Consider the following 22315-nt stretch of genomic DNA (forward strand, 5'->3'; position numbering starts at 1 on the left):
CATATCTATCGTTAAATCATTGATTATTTCTAAGGAATTGTAATACAAATTTTCAAAGAATATATTATGGATAAATAGTTTGTATCACCATAAGAGCAAAAAGAGACATTTTGGGATATTCTATAGTACATCAAAGGGAAAGTTGTTCACATGTGACATCACACATATCTGTCGCATTGCCAATGAGATGATCTCCAAAGCATTACTGATCGCAATTTTCAAATGCTCATAACTTTCTCATTATTTGTCTGATTTTTCTCAAACTTTCTTTGATCTTATTCTTTGATTTTTCTCTATCCTCAAAGCCCACTTTTTCCAAGGGTTTCATTCCCCTTTAACCCATGAGAGACTTTCTGATTGTATGTTAAAGTTTTCATAGATCCTGGCATCTATACATGTCCGCTCAGTCACCAATGGGTTTACCCATTGACTACCGAGTTCTGAGATTCCCATAGGTTTTGTACAGGGATCGTCTGCTTCCAGTAGGCAATGGGTTAACATGAAGATATAGCAGGACCTGGTAGTGACGTAGGGTGGAACTATCAGGTGTTTGTATACTAACCATAAGAAGCATGTTTTCTGGCAACATTGCACAGAACCATAGCGGTTATGAACTTACCTGCAGAGGAAAAGAAAAGAAAGAAAAGAAAATATTAATAGCATCATATATTTTCAAGGTTGCTCATTGTTTACTTTCATTATGATCATTACGATAGTGATTTTTTTTTACCCCATTGCTAAGAAAGGATGTTTGTGAGCAAGCAACCAGAGAACCGACAGATTAAGGTCCTCTCTGAGGGACCAGGTAATAATGATTTAAAGGCCTTACCAAAGGGCACTAGTGAACCAAATGGGAATTGAACCCGTGTCACTGGAAAAAGTAACCCCCACTCTACAACTGAGCTATCGCACGTCATCAAAGAGGACCTTAGGTCCCTTGGAGAGGGCTTCAGTCCACTCTTGCTTGCTAACATAAAATTGAATGCTTTCTTATAGCAATAAAGGAAAATAATTCCCACCACCAAAATACCCAACACAGGCATACCACCATAAATGAATACTGCATAATTTTAGCTCTCTGGAATCCATGAAACTGATTGGCAGACATTCTTGCCCAGAAAATCTGAGGATAAGCCTCTCTTGGGCGAAACATTTTCATCAATGAAAGAAATATTTCAATTTTTTTTCCTCATCATCAAATGGAAGAAAGTTTAGTTCCTCCCTGAATATAGGTGGTTTCAGACCGCCTCGAAGTTCGCCAGTTCCAGGTATTCTCTGATCGGGAAATTTACCCCGATCAGAAAATACCAGGTATTTAGGTAATGTGAAAGCAAACTACGCGTAATTTCCCCGAAAGAAAATACCCACTAAATAGTAGGTACTTGGAGAAATTACGAGAATTTTCGTGGGGATTTTTCCAAGGTCGCAGGTATTTTGGCGATGTGAAAGCAAATTACGGGAACTTTTAGCCCAGCGTGTCGTTGGGCGCAGCGGCATGGGTGGCTGCTGGGCTAGTGATTTTGAATCTCGTGCCTAGCCTGCTTATCAGACCATACTGCACATGCTCGTAACTTCGGGAACTTATCCCGAAGGATGTGTTTCGGGGCGGTGTGAATGCAGGAATAATTAACAGGTATTTTTTAGCCTTAAAAAGTTCTCGTAATTTAACGGGGATTCTTGTGATCGAGGCGGTTTGAAACCACCTTATGTGAACTACTGAGGAGGTCTTTGATTGAACCTAATGTGATTTGATGAAGAGCACCTTTACGTGTCACTGTTTTGTGCATTATAACTGTTTTGTGAAAACTAAGCCAAAGTTTGAACAGTAATAACTTTTTTATTTTACACCTCATTGTGGTAATTTTCATCTTTGATCATTATGCTTGATTGATTTTTCTCTTTTAATTCAAATCAGACTTTGGTAAATCTTCAAATGACTTTTGATAGATAAAACAATAACATACAATGTAGCCTTCAAAATCAAATCATTGGTTTTCGTAAATTGTTAACAGGAAAGGCTTTGGTAAATATTATTGACATATCATTGACAATGAAGGCAAATCCTTGCATCATTCATGTACATGTACATTAAGTGATTACATCCACAGATTACAAGAAATGTACCGTACATAACGTTTTGATTAAACATAATGATCAATGATACGAAAATTGTACATCTGTGAGTTGGACAGGTCGAGACAGATATCAAATATTGACTCGAGCTTACGCAAGGAAATTGTATTAATCGGAATGTTGATGTCTGTGAGAACAGAATTGCAAATAAAGATGAGTAAAAAAAAAATATTCCCCTAATATGTTTTTCTCATGTTTTTTTTCCTTTCAAAATCAGGTCACATTCTGTTACTCACTTCTTTTTTTGTCTTCAATATTTATTTCATGGACTTCCTCCTTCAAAGATGAGATAATTCCCCTATTTCTCTTAACCTGATTCAAAATCAATGTCATGGAAATAACATTATTCATGTGCATCACAAGAAAACAAGACACCACAACTTGCACAACAATGAAAATCCCTTCAAGAAATGATACCAATTAATATATATCATTTTTTTATGAATCAAACAATTGACTCTTTGTTCTGCATGGATAAAGATGGATGCTAAACAAGTCAATGTTGGGTGTAAAAAAAAAATAAATCCTGAATTAAATTTGTACTCCTGAATACCAAGAATATATAATTTCTAAGGGCTATAAAGAGATAATTACTACATTCTCCATTTTATGTCTATGTCACATACAATCTTCTTTTAAAATAGTTACTGGATAAATGCTTGGTTTATAGTGCAAGTGATGCACAAAGTCACTCCATGTCACCGACTTATTAATTGATACGAGAAGCTTGCGTTCCTCATTATCTCCCAATTATACCCAGGCATTAACTTTCATTATAGGGGTATCATTACACACAACTTCACAATCCCAGCTCTCCCTCTGCTTTGAGTAATGATCGTGGGAACAAACTGCTTTGAATGATAGGGTGAGATACCTCTTTTTTTGCTCCAGTATACATGTTTGAAGTGTATTCAGACGTTTCATTCATAACATTGAGCCAGATTTGCATATGAAGGGGCAGATTACATGGGGTTTGAATTCTCTAGCCTGGAGTTACATGTAAGCGTTTGGTCTAGTTCTTCTTAATAGTTTTTAAAAATCTCTTTCTCTCTTATACCTCGGTCACATTTGCACTACGGTGGCCAGCCGTACGGAGAGTCGAAAACAGCCGTTTTAACATTTTTTGTACCAGCCATACATATGTGGTCTGGATGAAAATGAATAAAACGGCTGTTTTCGACTCACCGTAGTTGCCATAGAGCAAATGTGACGAAGGTATTATTCACTCTTAGGAATATTTTTTTTCATTTTATACTACTGGGTAACCATTCTCAGCCTTTTATGTTGAATAATTGCCCTCCGTCACTTAAATTATATCATTGTTTCATACAATTATGTATAAAATATATGAGCCTTTCCCAACTTTTCCAAGCTTTCAAGAACAGGCCTACTTCCAAGTGATTTTCTATTCTAGATTCTATTTGTACTTTAAAACAACCTTTCCACCTAGATCCGTTCAGAACTAGGCTACAAATGTTGGTCTTCTATTTAAAGGTCCTCCATTCGTTCAATCCCATATCTTAATACTACATGTATATTCAGACCTGTTCCCATAGATGTAAACCAATAGGAAAAAGGTTAAACCAATCTTGTGAATAAATAGCCAATGTATGCAGAAGAATGAGGGCAAACCAGAATTGAACTTCCTTTCCACTTCATCCTAATTCTTCGCCAAAGACGTTCAAGTTTATAAACTTCTCACACGATTATTCTTCAACTCAACAAATCTCCTTTCGCATTGAAAAAAAAAGGGCCAGATTCCCACAACTACCATATGGCGGGAAATAGTACCTCGGTTGCTAAGCAATTTACGGGTTTCCTTACACATTTCCCACCAATTTGATTTAAAGAGCCATTGAAATTCACATTATAATACTATCCTATTCACGGCCCTTTCCCATACATGTAAATTTACACCCACGTGGGAAACTGATCCATCAAATAGAAAGAGAAAATTGGGGAAACCCTTCTATTCTACCTTTATCCTCACTACTGTATAGCGCAATGGTAGTCTCGTGAAGAAGTCTTGAAGATGAGATGGTGTAACTGCGAAGTTCCGCAATTTTGTAGGGCAATTTTGTAGCCTATCCCAACTCCCTGCCCATACATTCACATACATGTACAGTACAAGTACATGCAGCAACATTTGTCTTTGAGTTTGAATTTAAAAAAAGGTTGGCCATATTTTTCTACATACATAGGCGGCGTAAGCGGGGGGAACGGGAGGGGACAGGTCCCCCCCCCCTAAATTTGAGGTGGGGGGATGGTCCCCCCCTAAATTTCTAGTTGATGACCTTCTTTTTTTTTTTTGCTTTTCAAATTTTTTTACATGTGTCCATCACAAAAATTTCAGGTGGACCCCCCTTAAATTTTTTGGCTTCCGCCGCCAATGCGCTTCAATAATAAAAACTTTCTTTACAATATGAGGAAACATCTTAATATAATGTACTTTTCATTCAATTTATCCTTCATTATGTTAAGTGACATTAAAGTAATATGCAAAATTTACTTTTGATTTTGTGATCAGCAATTTAATTGTTCTTTTTTATCCTTGTGATGTCATGATCAATGCTATTGAAGTTACATACGATTGTAAGAAGGATATCATGCCAGTTTTGCAAGACTACAACTCTCATAGTAAAGACCCTGACTGAAGTGGAGTACAATAGCCCCCTCCCATTTTCTCACGTTCCCTCCATTCATTCCTTGTTTAACCCTTCGGCTGCCAAGCGACCCTTTTTACACCTTGAGGGCATGTTCAAGACATCTAGCATAAGTCCGTAAATGTTAAGACCCCGTTCTTATCTTCTTGAAACAGGCTTAAGAAACTAGTTTTGCATCACTTGCGTTCTCATCGCCATCTCATCAACTGGTTTCCAGAACTACATGAAAAGTGGTCTTGTTGCCATGGGAACGCTCTCAGTGGGGTCACATATTTCGCATGAAATTTGAAAAACGCAGCATTCGCATCATCAATAGTATTCTACACACCGTGTTTACCGAGCAGCGTGCCAAACAGTGAAGATTGCTTAATAACGAAGAGGCATCAAATTGTCTTAAATTTGTACCAAATTCGTACACCTTTTTACATATTTTGCAATGTTTTAGCATTTTTTTAGTACCAGAACAAAAGACAAGTTTAAGCTAATCCTGGTACAACAACTTTTAACAACATTCTTTCTCTAGTGATGAAGACTGAGTGGTGCTAAAAACAATGAGAAACGCAGTATCTTCAGAGGGCTCCATCCAATCGCAGATAAACTCATTTGTTATTTGGATGCAAGATTCTAGCTTGCATTATGGAGGTCGGAGCCCAGCGCCATTATAATAAATCCCAGCACAGGTGAACAGATTTACAGATATTGGTAATACTTGCTTGATTTATACGTAATAACAATCTTGTTATCCACTTGTATTTTTCTGGTCTGGCAGTAACTAGGGTACAAACTGCAATTATATGACTCGCCGAACAGGTGAAGATCAAATGGGATATCTTCATCATCTATCCATCAATCTTAACAAGATCATAGGAAGGGTGGATCATTCGCAAATAGCAGACCCTACCGCAGACAGAAAGAGCCCGTGTTTATGCTTCCACTTTTCAGGCCAGAATCAGCGTTTCCAAACGTGATTAATCCAAAACACGATTGCGTCCATGCTTAATTTCATTCAAACGCTGTTTCAAAACGCCGATCATAAACTCACAAAAAGGTGCGTTTGTAAACGTCGTTTGACCAGAATCAGACTTTCTGGGGAAGTATAAACAGAACCACAATCGTAAACGTGTTTAAATGACGTCATTTGGTACATGTTTCCGGTGAGAATCCGCGGGCAAATACAGTCGCATTGCTCCATGTTATCTCCGTGTGATAACAACACTCGGAAAAAAACTTTCAAAAAGGGCGCGCCCAGTTTGACCTCGCTTTCCTGCGAAGCCAGCTGGAGATCGTGATTTTGCCTCTGAAAAATTACGCATAAACAGCACTCCCAGAACGTTTACGATCGGCGTTTTGAATCGACGTTTGAAAACGCTGATTCTGTCCTCGCAATGGAAGCATAAACACACCCAGAGATGAACACATAGTTGCATAATCAAATACAAATGAAGAAATCAATTGCAACTTGACGTCGAACCAATCAGAGATGGGCATCGTGGAGTTGTGTTTGATGTTTTAGTTGGGTTTGATCTTTGTAATTGTGTTTACTTTAAATACAGCTTTCTTTGTGACAGGCCTCTGGAAACCACATAAGGTATTAAGGTATGGGGTACTTTTTTCTGCATTCTAAAAGATCTGGGCACTATCAGATGAAGTAGGCCTATGTAACACTCAAACATGTCAAAAGGAAACTGACCACCCAGATAAAAATAAATGTTCTGATTTCCTTTTTATAAAAAGAAAGAATTCCAACCAATTCAAACTTGACATCCAATTATTAAACCAGGAACAAACCCATTTTGAAAATTTTGGGGTAAAGAACCTGTGTGGCTTTGACTTGAAACTAAGGTATATATTTCCTATTTCATTCAAAAGAAAATTGAATAGTGATATCCAAAACCACTAACCTATTTATTCATTCAATTCAGAGTACATATATAACACAAGAAAAGGGGCAAACTTCTGCTGTTGGGAGCGGAAATCATATCTGAGGCTTTCGATGAAAGATTCCAATTTGGAATTGTTCATTTGAATCTTAATAGAAGCGTGATTGACTACCTTCTCTGATGGCATGATCATGAATTGGGTTTAAATTGGTTTCAGACCTAATAGGTATCGACCTATAAGTCTATAGGTAGTCTGCTGGGCAAACCCTTCACTCGAAATAAGGATCTGAATGTGCAGCCTACTCATGCCTTGTGTACTGAAGACTCTCTTGCTCAGGTATAGGAACAGCAAGTTTTGTATGTGCTAGTCTTTGCGTGGAGGCACACTTGTTGATCAAAGTTCCAATGAGGGTCTGTGCCTGCAGACTAGGCTATAGGCCTGTAAATCATATCAATTGGTTTAGATTCCTTACAGTCTTTAATATTTGGAACATCCAAACTTCAGAGTTCTCTGCAAGACTGCAGATATCAGATTGCAACCTTGAACATGGGTGAGCTGGCAAATTGCAAATCCAACCAATATGTGTCATCTCTCAGACTCACTTCAAATTTATTTTCAGGGATATGCCCTAAAATTTCTAGCAACTCAGGAGTAACATACTGAGTGATCTATTTTACAAAAAGGACCAACAATCTTGAATAGTATAGGCCTAACATTATAAGCCCATTAATTTCATTCCTTCAAAGCAAAGAGGTGGGCCTACATGTACATTTATCAGCTGATAACCATTTTATTTTGTTCCTCATTGAAAACACTCAATTTACCTTCAAAATTGACACTCTTACAATGCAAATAAGTCAGAAAAAATTTAAAAGTAAGAAATTGAGTACATGTAGGTCTACATACGTACATGTACCAAGCAATGTCACTGCTATCCAAGCGAAACTTTCCATTTACCTACAAATACAAGAAACTGGTGTTCTTATATATACATGTATGAGGCAGTGAGGCCTATGGCTGAAGCCATTGCAGACAAACAGACAGAAAGATGTACATGTACAGACAAAGGAAAGCCAAAAGATTGATACACGTGTATGGACAGGTCATAGAAAGAGAGATCTGCAAAAGGAGAACAGAAGAAGGAAGACACGTAGGAAGATGACTGGAGGTGTGATATCCTGCGTGTTTGGCATTCTTGTAAAGTAGGTAAGTCCTCTCTAGGAAGTAGAACTTCCACCATCTTCCTGGCTGTTCCTGGTAAGACAAAGGAAGGTTCAAGTGCGAGGTTAGGAGTAGATATACATACTCCCAAAGAGACCTCCGGATAAATGCACCAAGTCATCCCTCGGTCAACTAGCATGCCATCTGGAGCCCTTGGCGGGTTCATTCCCACTGCTCATTCATGATCTCCACAACCATGCAGTCAACTCCATGCTGTACAACGGTGCACACCAATGGTCTAGCTGCACCACATGCTTCAGTCTTGCAGAGTTCACATTGCACAGTCTCGCTTGTGGGAACGGCCCTGCCTCCAAAGTGCAAAGGAGTGCATATTTTTCATGATAAAAGACTGTGTAAAACAGGAATGAAATATCAACTGGTGATGATCCGATTGAGTGATCTAATAGAACAATTATGTACCGACAATAACTGCTTGTGATGAAAGGGGAATTCTTATGATTTATTTTTAAACCACAAAGCCTAGGGTTCATTTAACCTCTGTTAAGGCTCCGGTGGCAAAGATCACCGACATCAAAAACTTCATCAATTTCTGCTTCGCAAGTTGAAGGCCAAACACCAAATAGATTTCATTGTTGTGTTATTGCAAGAGAGGCTTAGCGAGCACCTGTGTGGGAATATGTAATACAAAATATATTTACAAACAGGGAAGTTGCTTTGATCAAATCCTTTCTACATCATGAACATAAAAAGACATTAGCCACAGCCCAGATAACGACTTGTAGATAATTCTCCTTCAAATATTCTTTTCTACCACTGCAAATTCTGCAAGATCATCAATAATTCCCCCGACTGCTGAACAGATGAAATTCAATTTCAAGTTAATTGAATTCTGATGATTTCTGACAAAAAATAGATCAAACTTCTTTAATATCAGGACTTTCAAGGTTATTTCTTGTAATACCACAAATGCATTTCCCATCAAGAAAATGAGAAAAACCTTAATCATCAGAAACTTTGAAAAAAAATTATATATTTAAGTTAACAATAATAGGCCCAATATAGTAAAATGATAATGTACATTTAAATATGGCATGCAAAGCATTCTAAAATAATTCAGAACGCAAACACATGTACTGTGAAAATAATATGTTTTTGATCGATGAGTGAAATACTAGATGATGGCGTTACCTTCTAAGATGAAAAGTGAGCCTAGCACACCATTATCTATTAGATTGTGGCAAAGCATTCAGATCCATTTTCCTCAATTTTTCCCCAGGTCCTTGATAACTTATTTGAAAGTGATAAAGATATGTACATTAACATGACCAGAGATGATGCCAACTCTCTGGTACTTCACACTTTACAGATTAAAATTGCAATCAAAATGAAAATTTGAATTCTAATATAAAAGAATAAGGAGACAGGTGGGTTTTAAACCTCTGCAAAATGCAAATATCCTAATTTACATGTACATGTATGCTCACTTGAAATGAACATAAGAGTGTTTGGTATTAACAGCAGCAAGTGTGAAAAAAATCAAAATCTCAAAAAGAATTGTTTTTAATTAAATCAAGGATCTCTTCAATTTCATTAATAAGCAGTTTCGACAATCAGAAAACCCTGACAGGTTGCCATTGCTCATTTCCCTCTTACATGAACATGGCCGATGACCAATCAATTCTAGATTGTGATTCAAATCATATGACTTTCTATACATATGTGTGAACTTCCCTAATCATGCATTTATCCATGGACCCTAAGTATGATTTATCACTTTTCTGGAATACATATATTCCCAGTCAAAATTGTGGTTTATACCACCACCACCCCCCTCCCACACACACCAATCCCTCTCTCTCTCTCTCTCTCTCTCTCTCTCTCTCTCTCTCTCTCTCTCTCTCTCTCTAAAGCTACATTGTAGTGCTACAGCAACACCCACGAAACAAACTCCAAACCGACCGATCATGTGACAATTCGAAGTAACGAAAGAGCTTTGGTCCGCCTGGGTCCGGTTTCACAAATTCACAATTTCTATGACAATTTTACCAGCAGCCAATCAGACTGAATTATTTCCGTAGCTTGTAACTGTAAATTGCACATTTCGTTACTGTAACAGGTTTTCTGAAACGGGGCCCCAAGAATCAGTTTCGTTCGTTGGTGTGACCGTGGCATAATTGGTGAGGCTAGTGGTTGCGGTGGAATATAAGTTGATGGATTAATGAGAATATGATAGCTCATTAATTCATTGGAGCACCATCGGGAGAATGCTACTTCAGAACAGAGCACTTCGGATGATCTTTGATGGTAGTCTTTGTGCAAAGACTCTATTAAACTTATCTCTTACATTTATTGTACTAGATACTGCAACACGCCTACATTATACAGGTTGCGCCGGCCTCCATCCCTTGGATCCAAATCTAATGTGTCCATGTTAGAAGCTAACGACAGCACAGTAATTTCTATCCATTGAAATTTCATCACATCCCTGGATACCTACAATACTTACAAGCTACATGCATGTCACATTAAAAAAAAAAACCATTTTTTTTTCGAATAGGTTAAATAAATAAGTTTTCACAAAATTTCTTGCCATAACGATTGACAATCAATTTAGTTTTATCACTGGATGCAATTGCACAAATCATACAAACTTTCAAATCTAACTATTGTCCACATTTGTAAGTAAAAAGAAATCCCTTACGACTTGAAACGTACATGCAGAACAAAGTTCCTGCTTAACAATAATGAATGGTCGTTTGTATTCTGTTCTTCTTGTCATACTAAAATCAAGCAGTCTGGACAATCAGACTAGCCAGATCTCATTAATGAATAATGATCATTTAAATGTCAGTCTTAAGGGCATGCGGCGTGAAGAGAGAAGTGTCTTTCCTTTCCTGACATGTCGACTCACGTCCACAATCCACTCATAACTCCCCAAGTTCAAAATGAGTAACAACCCAAAATAAGTTGATTGCCGGCCGGCATTGCTTCGTGATTACTCATAAATAGACACGAAGCGCAAGTGTCCCTGACAGTCTGTTTGGCATCAACATGATTTGGGGAACAATAGGAAAGGTGTGGTATTAATTAAAATTCAGAAAATTGAAATTAAAATATAATTACATATATTGTATTCTCTGCATTTCAATGTCTGATAAATTCTGAATATGTACTATAAATCTTTACAGACCTGTGCTGTGGTACAGGCCACCTCCAGCATATTCTAATCTGATAATTTTAAGCAGGTTGGGGAATTCAAGTTCAGACAAAACAGAAGAATCAATGAAGAAAAATAGCTTGGAAGATAATGCATGCATTTAAGGAAACATGAAATATAAATTATCCTATAATGTAGGGATTAGAAATGCCTATCAGATTTGTTTGTGAAAAACATGGAAATTACAAGATACACATGTACCCCATGCACCCCCAGATTAGCTCATCAGCAAAAATTTGCCAATGTACCAAAAATACTCTTTTCTTATCTACATGTAGAGCATTAAATTTTACCTACATGTACCTGCAGATAGGAAAAGGGTGTGAATTCTATAAATGGACGATTTGCCAGATTTATTATTAATACCTGTACTGGTACATGTAGTTAAAAATTCCAAAGTCAGCTGTAACACAAAATTATGTTTACAGGGCATGTTTACAATGACCCCATCCTGACCCCACCAGGTCGTACCCATCTGTCTTGTAAACAGAATCCATGAACTTCAGATTTGATTAAGAGGTCCCTTGATGTTTTACAAAAAACCGGCATAAATGACATTTTTTAACAATTTTATATAGGAGTACATGGAAGAGTAGTCCTTGCCTTAAATCAAGGAGCTGTGTTGTTATGCGGCCAATATGAAGTCTCAATGGTTATAGTGATTACAAATATTGACAACTTTTAAAAATTCATAACTTTCTTATTGTTTGTCGATATTGTTCAAACTTTCACCAGTTGACTTGTCTGATTTATCCTTTTCCTCTAAAAACAAGTTTTTTTTTATTTGGGTTGGATTCCCCTTTAACTATGCATATTTTGTCTGTCAATAGTAGCCCAAATATATGAATGGATTATGAATGCCAGTCATCGGCTGACTGGCAATGGAAAGAGCTTGAATGGAGTCCAAACTTTATTTTGATAAATACAGGATATCAAACATTTCCTGAATTCGGGTCCATCTGAGGGCGTCCACTAATAGATATGTCTGCATGAGTGGGCCATTCAGTTTGGTTTGTTGAATTCCAGAAATGTGTCAGGTGTCATTAGCTGACAAAGATGTTGTTTTACGCAACAAAATGTTGTTACATAATGTATATTATCAATGCCTGAGTTTTATCACGTTTCGATAAACCTAAAGATGATTTGTTTTTACAGTTTGAATTCCTTGCCAAATAGATAAATTTGAAAAAAAAAGAGTATCACAATGCACATGTTATGCGAAAGATGCAACCTACAATCTTGTGAACACAGATTATAGATAAGAAAATGTGGGCACATGGTTTATCATTGCTTTGGAAAAAAATCTATCATACTAAATTAAGTCTAACAGAACAGTATGATAAGCAATTACTAATCTTTGAAAAAAAAGAGAATAGAAAAATTACACATTTTGATTATGTAATACCACCCCCCAAAATTTTTTTTTTTTTTAAATTGGATTCTGGTCAAATTTATTCAATGATCTTTACCACAATGGGGTATGTAATGTATGTTCAAAATTACAGTGCATATTTTTGGATTTATATTTTTATCCAGTCCTTGAAAATAAGAAATACCATATTCCCTACATAGCAGGGTTATGTCTAGTACAACAGAAGTCAAAAGACCATTCACACCAAATGCATTAGAACATGATTAAAAAAAAACAATTGTTCAATTGTTTAGATTGATGCTGCTGATACATGGATGCTAATATGATACAAGTATAATTATACAAGCTTATAATACATGTACACTGTTTAAAATTTGGGTGTTAAACTGACACCAGTTGGCATCCCCAGAGCACCACACCCTGAGGTGTTAAAATTACATATAAACCCTAGAGATTGAACGGAACACCATGTGTAATAGCACCCATAGGTGTTTGACATCACAATTTGAACACCTGAGTAAAATGTCTGATGTTGTCCAGTCTGGTGTTGTCAACTGGACAACACCAAACACCATAGGTGTTAAGACCACAATTTTAACACCAGAATATAATTTCTAGTGTTGTCGACTTGACAACACCATGGTAGGCCTATTTGCTGTGCATATATGTGTATGCTCAAGCTCATAAACATGTATAATTTCAGAATAACACTTTCATGTGGTATATGCCTAATGTGTGGTAATTTATTTTCAGCATACATGTAATGCACAACATAGTTGAATTGTTATCCAGCAGTTTGTATCTAACCCATGAGATAGGAAGTGTGTTGGAAAAACAAGAGGAAATCTGCTAGCCTAAAATGAGAGGTAGAATCCTGAAATAAGAGCTCTAAAAATCACAAAAGGAAAAGGTTTAATCAATCTAATTGTCACCTTATCAATCCTCAGACACCCATGATATCACATTAAAGGCCTACATGTACATGAATCTATTTTTTTTACAAAACATACAATAGCACCATCATTTTTAAAGTGCTTTTCATGAATTTTTATCAAAATGGATTTATACTTGAGGAGTTCTAAACTATATAGTGTTGTACAAAAACCTGCAAACAACCGGAAATATGTGCAAAAGGGGTACTAATCAATTATGTAAAGTCTAATGAAGTACAAAATTTTGAAAAAGGAAAAAAAAACAGAGGGTAGTCAAAGAAGCATGCTCCTATTCCTGCTATATATTTTACATGTTTCCCACCTGGCTGCCTCATCCCCCCCCCCCCCCAACTAAAAAAAAGAAGGGAAGTCAATATGTTGATGGCCTACAGTATATTGTACATGTATTGTACATACAGTACATTGTATGCTTACAGAGCAAAACACAGAATATCAATCATATCAAGCAAAAGATAAAAACAAACAAAAAAAAGAATATCAGAAAGTTGCTCCTGGACATTACATGTATAGGTCTACACACTACAAAGGCCTCAAAATAAGATAATGGACATGATGGAATGATTATCTATTTACCTGACCTTTTGAACTGTACAGACTGTCCATCTGAAGTTGAGTCATCACCCCAAAAGAGGTCACGGGCAGCAGATAAAATTGGAAGAATTATAAGTAACCGTGACTTTACCAAAAACTGTGGTTTTCATTAAAAGGGTACCCTATGGATTTGATAAAACTTGTTCAGGGAACTCAAACCAAAAGGACAAAACTGTTTGGACTCTTTTTTTTTATTCCATTGAACCAGGATTGAAGATTTTGTTTTGACCTACATTTACAATCAGTGAATGATATGATTTGAGCCAGAAATTCTGAGGGGAGCAGGCATGATGTAATGGGGCAAAATTTCTAAAAAGCTGTAAGAGAGCAAAGCGAGCAAGTTGTAATTGGACCCTTCTGATTGTATGATTGAAAAATAATGATTTAGTGAAAGATTTGGGCACAATATTTTGAAAGTACAAATGTTATATGATTCTTCTCTTCTCTTTTCCTAGCCCTTCTTATCTTTGTATTGTATTTTGTGTCCACAGGCGTATACCACCACAAGCATGTGCTTCTAGGGACATACATGTACACCTTCCTCTGTACACATAAGTTGTTTATACTTATATTCTTTATAGAAATTGATTTGAAGTGAATTCTTGTTAACAAAAATGAATTTTGTAAAATGGAGGAAAACAAATGTTTATTTGAATTGAATTGAATTGATTTACTCTTTTCTTTAATTCTCCTTTTTGTTTTCTTGATTGTGAAAATTTGGGGGGTCAATGACCCCATACCCCCATCCCATCTTTAATCCAAATGAAAACATTATCTTGTGGTTGTTCTAAATACACTGTGCCAAAAAAGAAGGCATAACATTTTGTTAAAGTCCCATACATGTAAGTGCTGTATAATTAAAAGCCTTAAAAAGTCTGAAATGAAAGTACATGTAAATGCGAGCTTGAACAAAGGCGAAAGCCTGAAGACAGATAATAATATGAAATAATAAAACTTATTATCAAGTACATGTATGCTATTTCACCAAATATCGAGTAACCCATATACATGTATGATAAAAAACAAAATGTACATTTGGACAGGAAGCTATAGAGAAAATTCAATTAAAATATCAGACAAGCGAGACAACCTGTAGAGAGAGCTCCGAGATTGAGACATGGAAAGACCTGTATAGACACATGTACTTTCAATCTTGAGACAGAGTGGGGCACCCCTTGTTGAGTTACCAGCCAAGCACGTCTTACTTCATTTAAAAATCAATAGAGATGTCTCTCTCCATCCCACTCTTTCTCAGTAAGAAGTCTCAAACTCCTTTCTTCATTTAACCTGTACAATGTACTAAAAGCAATAATGAACTTGAGCATGAATTTGGTGAGAATAAAATGGTCCCTTCCTGTTCTGATTTAGAAAGGGTCGATGACTCTATTGCAAATTTACATTGTAAAATCATGCATAACCTTTACTTTTCCTTGCTTTTTTTTCATTTTTTTTCTTTCTTTTTAAAGGAAGCTATATGAACACCATATCATTGGGAGTACGTTTCATGATCCATACTTCGGAATACACAGGCATACTGCATGTCTTGCTTTTTCAGAATTTTTCTTCCTATTTTATAAATCAACGAAGCCAAGGGGTGTTTTTTTTAGTGAGATGAAATTGTAAAGAGACCAGTATACATGTACATGTATGCACTGGCAAATTACTATAACAGAACAATTCTTCTCTTTACTAAAAAATTGGACTAATAAGTAATACATGTATGTACAGTATATTTTGTTATTGAAATGAACTTGCCTGGTAAAGCACTAAGCATGACTCAGCCCCTACAGAAATTTAAGCGTGCCGCTTGCTAGTAACTAGCATGCGACTAGCAGGGCGCTTGCTTAATAAGCAAGTGCATGCTAGCAAACAGTCCCTGCTCGCTAAAAGATCGCTTAACTATTACTCTGCACGCATAACAAGCTTATTAAGCTAGCTGCATGCTAGTTACTAGCATGCCGCAAGCTAGTCGCACGCTTGCCGCAAGCTTGAAAATTTCCGTGGAGGAGTGTATAGAACGATCTACTATACCACAAAAAAGAAACCCCATCTACCTCAAGTTCAAACATAGTGTACAATCCAAAAAAATATTGTTCCTAACACAGGCGCACTTAAATACAGTAGAATCTCTAATGGAGAAAAGTTTTTTTCAACAAGTCTTAGAAGTTATTAGAACATATTCAATTTGACAAGATTTTTTTAAAATCAAATTTCTAGGTGCTCTCCTGATAACAACGTATCTACTCAAGAACATTGTTTTGAGAGGGAAAAGATATCAACAGACCTTCACTGATTATTTACAGAGATTCACTTTCGCTCACAACCGCCCCATTTTGAAATTTGTGTTGGGCTAACAAAACCGGCTTTTAGCAACAAACATGGCTTTGAATGTTTAGGAAGCCCAAGTCCAACGATAAATCATGTTAATAACCGTTGGCACGACTTTCCTTCCCCCTCCATCTCAGTGACCTCTGATTCTGTTAAGTCTAAAATAGGTGGTTTCAGACCGCCTCGAAGTTCGTCAGTTCCAGGTATTCTCTGATCGGGAAATTTACCCCAATCAGAAAATACCAGGTATTTTGGTAATGTGAAAGCAAATCACGGGAACTTTTATCCCAGCGTGTCGTTGGGTGCGGCGCCGTGGGTGGCTGCTGGGCTAGTGATTTTGAACCTCGCGCCTTGCCTGCTTATCAGACCATACTGCGCATGCTCGTAACTTCAGGAACTAATCCCGAAGGGTATGTTTCAGGGCAGTGTGAATGTAGGAATAACTAATGGGTATTTTTCAGCCTAAAAAAGTTCTCGTAATTTAACGGGGATTCTTGTGATCGAGGCGGTTTGAAACCACCTAATGTTGTGTTTTGAACATTGGTGTCAGGGATGTCACAGTGAATCCCTTTTATCATTCTCTCCCGCCTCCATTCCTGATTTTTTTTCTTGGGTAGTTGGAGTCTGGTAGACGCATGCATGTATCTACAGAGCTATGACAGGTCACGCAATGTTGATTTTCTGCTAGACTGCAAAGAGCCCCCCCCAAAAAAAAATGAAAGCACTGGAAAAGGGAGTATATGTTTGAAAATTATATTAAGGATTTCTCTACATGTACATGTATCAAGATGAAAATGAAAGATTTACTAAATCTCAAAGGTCTATGATTATTTGATCAATAATTATCAGTTTGATAATTATTGGCTTACTATTTAACATTATTTCAAAATAGTCAAAAATTTAATCTCAAATCGACTGATCAATAGAAATAATCCAATTGAAAATGGACTAAGAATGGATCTAAGAGGACACAATCAAAAGTACAAACTAAAAGTAAAAGTCTGCTCTTGCCTGCTTATTGCTTTATATTAAAACAATTAAACACAGAGCACACACAACAAGGTCATCCAATACAAAGACACTTTGATGGTTCATTATTTTGTTGTTTCAAGTTGGTATAACCCCCAAATATAAAAACAAAAAATGGTAAATATTACTTTCTACATTCTACAATACTGTACATGTCTGTCGCCTGTCCTTCATTCCTCTGCCCAGTGCCTCCCCCCCAAAAAAAATAAATAAATAAATAACACCATAACAACACCCTAAAAATACATGTAAGAAGTAGAGCATAAAACAATGCCCTTAATCTTGATCTGATGAAAGACAATATTACCAGAGAGTCACAGACAATTATTCATAAACACTGGACTAGTCATTTTGAAAAAAAAAGACAGCTTGCATACATAATGATGAAAGGAAAATGAGGCAGACTTCCTTTCTGCCGAAATGACCTGTAGTCACTGAAAAAACATGGAAGTATAGTTTCATTCATAAAATCATTCCAGTAGACAATCTTCTCATCTAATAGGCAGTTTTGCACTGCAACTAATAGATCAATATCAAGAATTTATCGCCATGGCAATTTCCTGCTTCCGTAGAATTTCATTCATTGTGGGCAGTGCACTCCTGAAAATAGTGCACTGGAAGATCTTCTGTAAATCAGGTTCACCGACAGGACAGAATGCCGAGTACCTTTCATATCCCAAATGCAACAAGTCTTCAACACATGGTTAATTGATTTCCTTTGTTTACCCCACCCCCAGTATTGATCAATAAATTGTTTAATGAGTCCGTCAACCGCGCTGCAAAAAATCAATGCCAGACACAGGACAGAGATGGAGGAAAAGCAACGAATACTACGCAGCATTGACATGATGTAGCAATCACTGAATAATAATTAATGATTGTTTATGACCATACATCAAAATTATTCAACAACTCAATCCACGAGTATTCCGGTTGTTGTTTTTGTTGTTACAATGTACTGTATCATTGTTGTTGAGGTTGGTTATTAGTGCACTGACAAGCTTGAGTCCTGTCATTATTGTGCAACAATCCGAATTAGATGTACATGTGGCTACAATGGAGTCAAGGAAAAATCTTGGTATTTCATCCTCTCTTATATCAATACAATACTCCCGGTGTTTAAATCGATTGCTTTGATTTGAACATGGACCTACTAGTAGGTCCATGATTTGAAATGAGACATCAATTACCAAATAAATCCAACATAACAAGTGTATCTACGTCACTTCTCCCTGCTCGTATTTCATCATTTCTAATAATACACAATATCCCCATCATATCAATATCTCAAGACTGAAATTTGAGCGACATTAATTACCAAATAGTTCAAACAGGACATAAAGTGCAATGACATCTCTGCTCACACCCATACAATGTACATGTACAACCCTCCCCCTCCTGTGATTTATATCCAATCTTCTTTTTAAAAATGAGAGACATTAATTACCAGCCCATGAGACAGTTCTAATAAAACAGGAGCAATGATACATTAAAACTGATCACACCCAATACACCCCCCACCCCCTTCCTGAGATTTAAACCCAATCACGATATCACAGCTAGTCAGCTGACGATAATCCACTCAGCAAAGTTTTTATTTAAACTGACACAGGCAGAGTCCGTCTAATTAGCAAAGGTCAACAAACAAGGCAGATTTTAATTCCCTGTCTGCACTTGGTATTTGAGGTTAGGTTGGCCTGGTTTGTTAAGTGACTCGTAGTTTACTAAGCAAATGTCTGGAATCTAATCCTTGGAGCACTCGCTAAATGGTGATACAATATGACAATGATATTCCAATCAAGTCATTGCTTTGTTCTCAGTAAATGTAAGGACAGTCGGGTCAAATGAAAGTGCATCTAGAGTTTTTATATTGGGTCTATAATATTTTTTTGCTCAATAAAGTACCGTATGTTTTTAATATTTTATAATTTGTTTATGAATTGCAATCTGTTCTAATTCATGTCATATTTTAGGTTTATAATGGATAATTGGGTTTAATGTATGATTTGTATAATTTTGTAATTTAAAGGGGAATGAAACCTTTGGAATAAGTAGGCTTGTGTCGAAACAGAAAAATCAAAGAATAATATAGAAAGTTTGAGAAAAATCTGACAAATAATGAGAAAGTTATGAGCATTTGAATATTGTAATCACTAATGCTATGAAGATCCTCTGATTGGCAATGTGACAAGGATGTGTGATGTCACATGTGAACAACTTTCCCTTTGATGGACTATAAAATACCCTCAAAATGTCTTTCTGCTTTTTCTTGTGGTGATACAAACTCTTTATCCATGATGTATTCTTTAAAAATCTGTATTACATGCGCTCCTATAGAACATGATCTACTGATAGATGTGATAAAAGAGACAATTTAAGTGAAATATATGGGTAGAGTTGTTCACAAGTGACATCACACATCTTTGTCGCATCGCCAATTTGAGGATCTCCATATCATTAGTGATCTTGTTATGTTTTATATTGTTTTATGTAAAATTTCTGTACAATTCAGCTCTTGCTGCAAACAGTCTGGAAAATACCATTATTATTACATGTATGTACAACACCCAAGTTCTACATTTATTTGGAAGTTAGATCCCTGTTTCTACGTAGTGTGTACTACAATGTATGGGTGAATAAAGTTATTTTTAAATCATTTTTCTGTGGTATCTATGGTATCATCACCCATGCATCAACTTTCCAGATGCCCACTAATAATTCAGCTGCGGTCATTTTGTGTTCATGATTTCTCATTTATTTGCCCTCCCAACCAGCACACCTCTCTCCAAACAGCCCAACAATAGACGGACGTGTGCTGGAAATAATGCACGATCCTCTCTTTCTGACTCACTCCCTAAGCCATCAAATGACAAATGATGCAAAGAATAGAATCAATATATTCATGATAATATCTTCTCCATGATGCGGTACATGTACCTGTGTTGTGGATGATGAAGTGTTTTTCATGACGTGTCAAGAAGTTGTTTGGTTAGATGCTGTTGGGTTTTTTTTCAAACCATATTTGTGTCAGCACAACAAGGGTCTGTATTAAACTGTTAAAATGTTTCATAAGTCAGTAGTTTGAATCAATGGGACAAGATATATCTAAAGAATTAAAGGAAATTTCTTTGAACAATTTAATTCTTTCAACTAAGGAAAATCATTGAACTAAGTCAATTAAAAATTGCAGTTTTCAAGACAATGCCATATGGTAGGAATTAGGAAATGGAACTTCACAACAGAAGTCAATATCTAAAAATATTATAATCCAACCATTGTGAAGAGGAAACTGAATTCATTTTCCAAAAGTTCTAAACTAACAAAATTGTATTTTCAGGTATTAAAATGCAATCAACATGTTGTTAAAAATCATTTTGAAAATAGAAAAAGATATTATTTTTAATGCATTCTAGATTCCCTTTATATTCAAACAACATAATGCCTTGTAGAATTGTACTGTAATAAGTTTTAGTGACTATCTTTATTGATTATGTTAATCATGAAATCAATAAAACACTTAATAAAAAAAATAATAAACACTGTTTAAATGTATATCTGGTATGTACAAAGTCACTACATGTACATGAACCGTTGAATGTATCAATGCTAGAACAGAAAACTTATTTTTTTATACTAGTTCATTTAACATGAAAGACATAAAATTCATGAACAATTTGCAACTTCCCAAGTCCTCACTCCCTGTTTCAGACTTTGAAATTCCTGAAAATCTAGACCATAATACTAGTATGATACACACCTGTTCAGGAGCTAATGAGTACCAGGTATCCAAGATGAGCTGAAGTCTACTGCTGTGGTATTTCTCAGTTGTTTTCACTCCAATAAATACATCTGACAGTTCAGTTTGTTTGTGTGCGAGTGACTGGGATGGAATGTCTCCGTTTTGAACTACTATGGTAAAATTGGAAGCCTGCTTCTTCGCCACCAAGTTTGACAAGTTTTTGATTGGCACGGCGGGATTTGCATTCTGCACAACTTTTGGTTCATCTATTGTTACGGAAAATACTTGATGACCGTCTAATTTAGCTTCTTTCTCATTTATCTTTGGTTTTGCAGCTTCTTTTTGAAGATCAATTCTGGAAGAAATCTCACTCTTGTGGTTTGATGAATTTCTTTGGAGAATTATGTTTGCAGGTAAAACAGGTTTAGGGTCTACTTCTGAAACAATATCCCTTTGCTTTGCTCTCACAATTCCAGAGTCTATTTGTTTGTTTTCCTGCCATAACGGCTCGCGTCCCCTTGCCCCTACTCCGCCACGAATACCACCACCATCATCAGCTCCGCCTCCCCGGCCGCCCACCGACCGCCGTACAGGGCCATCCGGTGCTACGTTTACTCCAGCAACAAGTGGCTGGTTTCTCGCCTCGGGTTCAAAACGTCCAGGTTTCAATCCACGGCTGCCGTCGAGACGCTCAAATTCTCGCCAGACTAGCACCACAACCGATGCAAAAAGCAAGTATTGAAGAATTTTCTTCAATCTGAATCGAACCATCTTGTCGCTTTGAAGGGCTAAAGTGGAATGAAATCAAAGTTTTCCATATTTCGCCAGCGCTATCGATTTTCGCATTTCCCAATACGGCCACCGACTCCACTGCCGCATCCACCACCAGGCCGTACCGGTAAACTGTCGATCTGCGGGTAACCTTCGTACACACGCGAGGATTACCCTTCAAAGATCCACGCTAGGGCCGGGGTGCACAGCTGTACCGCTTTGCCAACTCAATCGTCCCTGTTATTGTTTTCCAAAACTGTGGAACGCAGCAAACCGAAGATGGCGTTTTCCAAAACAAAGAGCAATAGACATCGAGACGGGTCTCGGGGATAAAATGTGGATATGCCAATATGATATGAATAGAATAAGTGAAACTTCATAAGCATTGCTTACAGTTTATAACAATGTTAAATAACATTGGTTCTAAAAGACCCTAACCCTCACAAAAGACATCAT

The 22315-nt window shown here is 36.7% G+C and overlaps 1 protein-coding gene across 1 annotated transcript; it reads right to left on the bottom strand.

The window, feature by feature from the left end:
* Nucleotides 1–283: 283 nt before the first annotated feature.
* Nucleotides 284–22049, bottom strand: LOC121422872. The gene is made up of 2 exons (XM_041618100.1): nucleotides 21107–22049; nucleotides 284–619 (listed from the first exon to the last, which is right to left on the bottom strand). The coding sequence occupies exons 1-2, from the start codon at nucleotides 21857–21859 to the stop codon at nucleotides 608–610; spliced, it is 765 nt and encodes a 254-aa protein (XP_041474034.1). The 5' UTR covers nucleotides 21860–22049; the 3' UTR covers nucleotides 284–607.
* Nucleotides 22050–22315: the final 266 nt, after the last annotated feature.

The sequence above is a fragment of the Lytechinus variegatus genome, chromosome 10, assembly GCF_018143015.1.
Source record: "Lytechinus variegatus isolate NC3 chromosome 10, Lvar_3.0, whole genome shotgun sequence".
NCBI classification, from domain to species: Eukaryota; Metazoa; Echinodermata; class Echinoidea; order Temnopleuroida; family Toxopneustidae; genus Lytechinus; species Lytechinus variegatus.

Excerpts from the sequence above, each read along its gene's own strand:
- LOC121422872 (XM_041618100.1), bottom strand. The coding sequence starts at position 21,859 with ATGGTTCGATTCAGATTGAAGAAAATTCTTCAATACTTGCTTTTTGCA.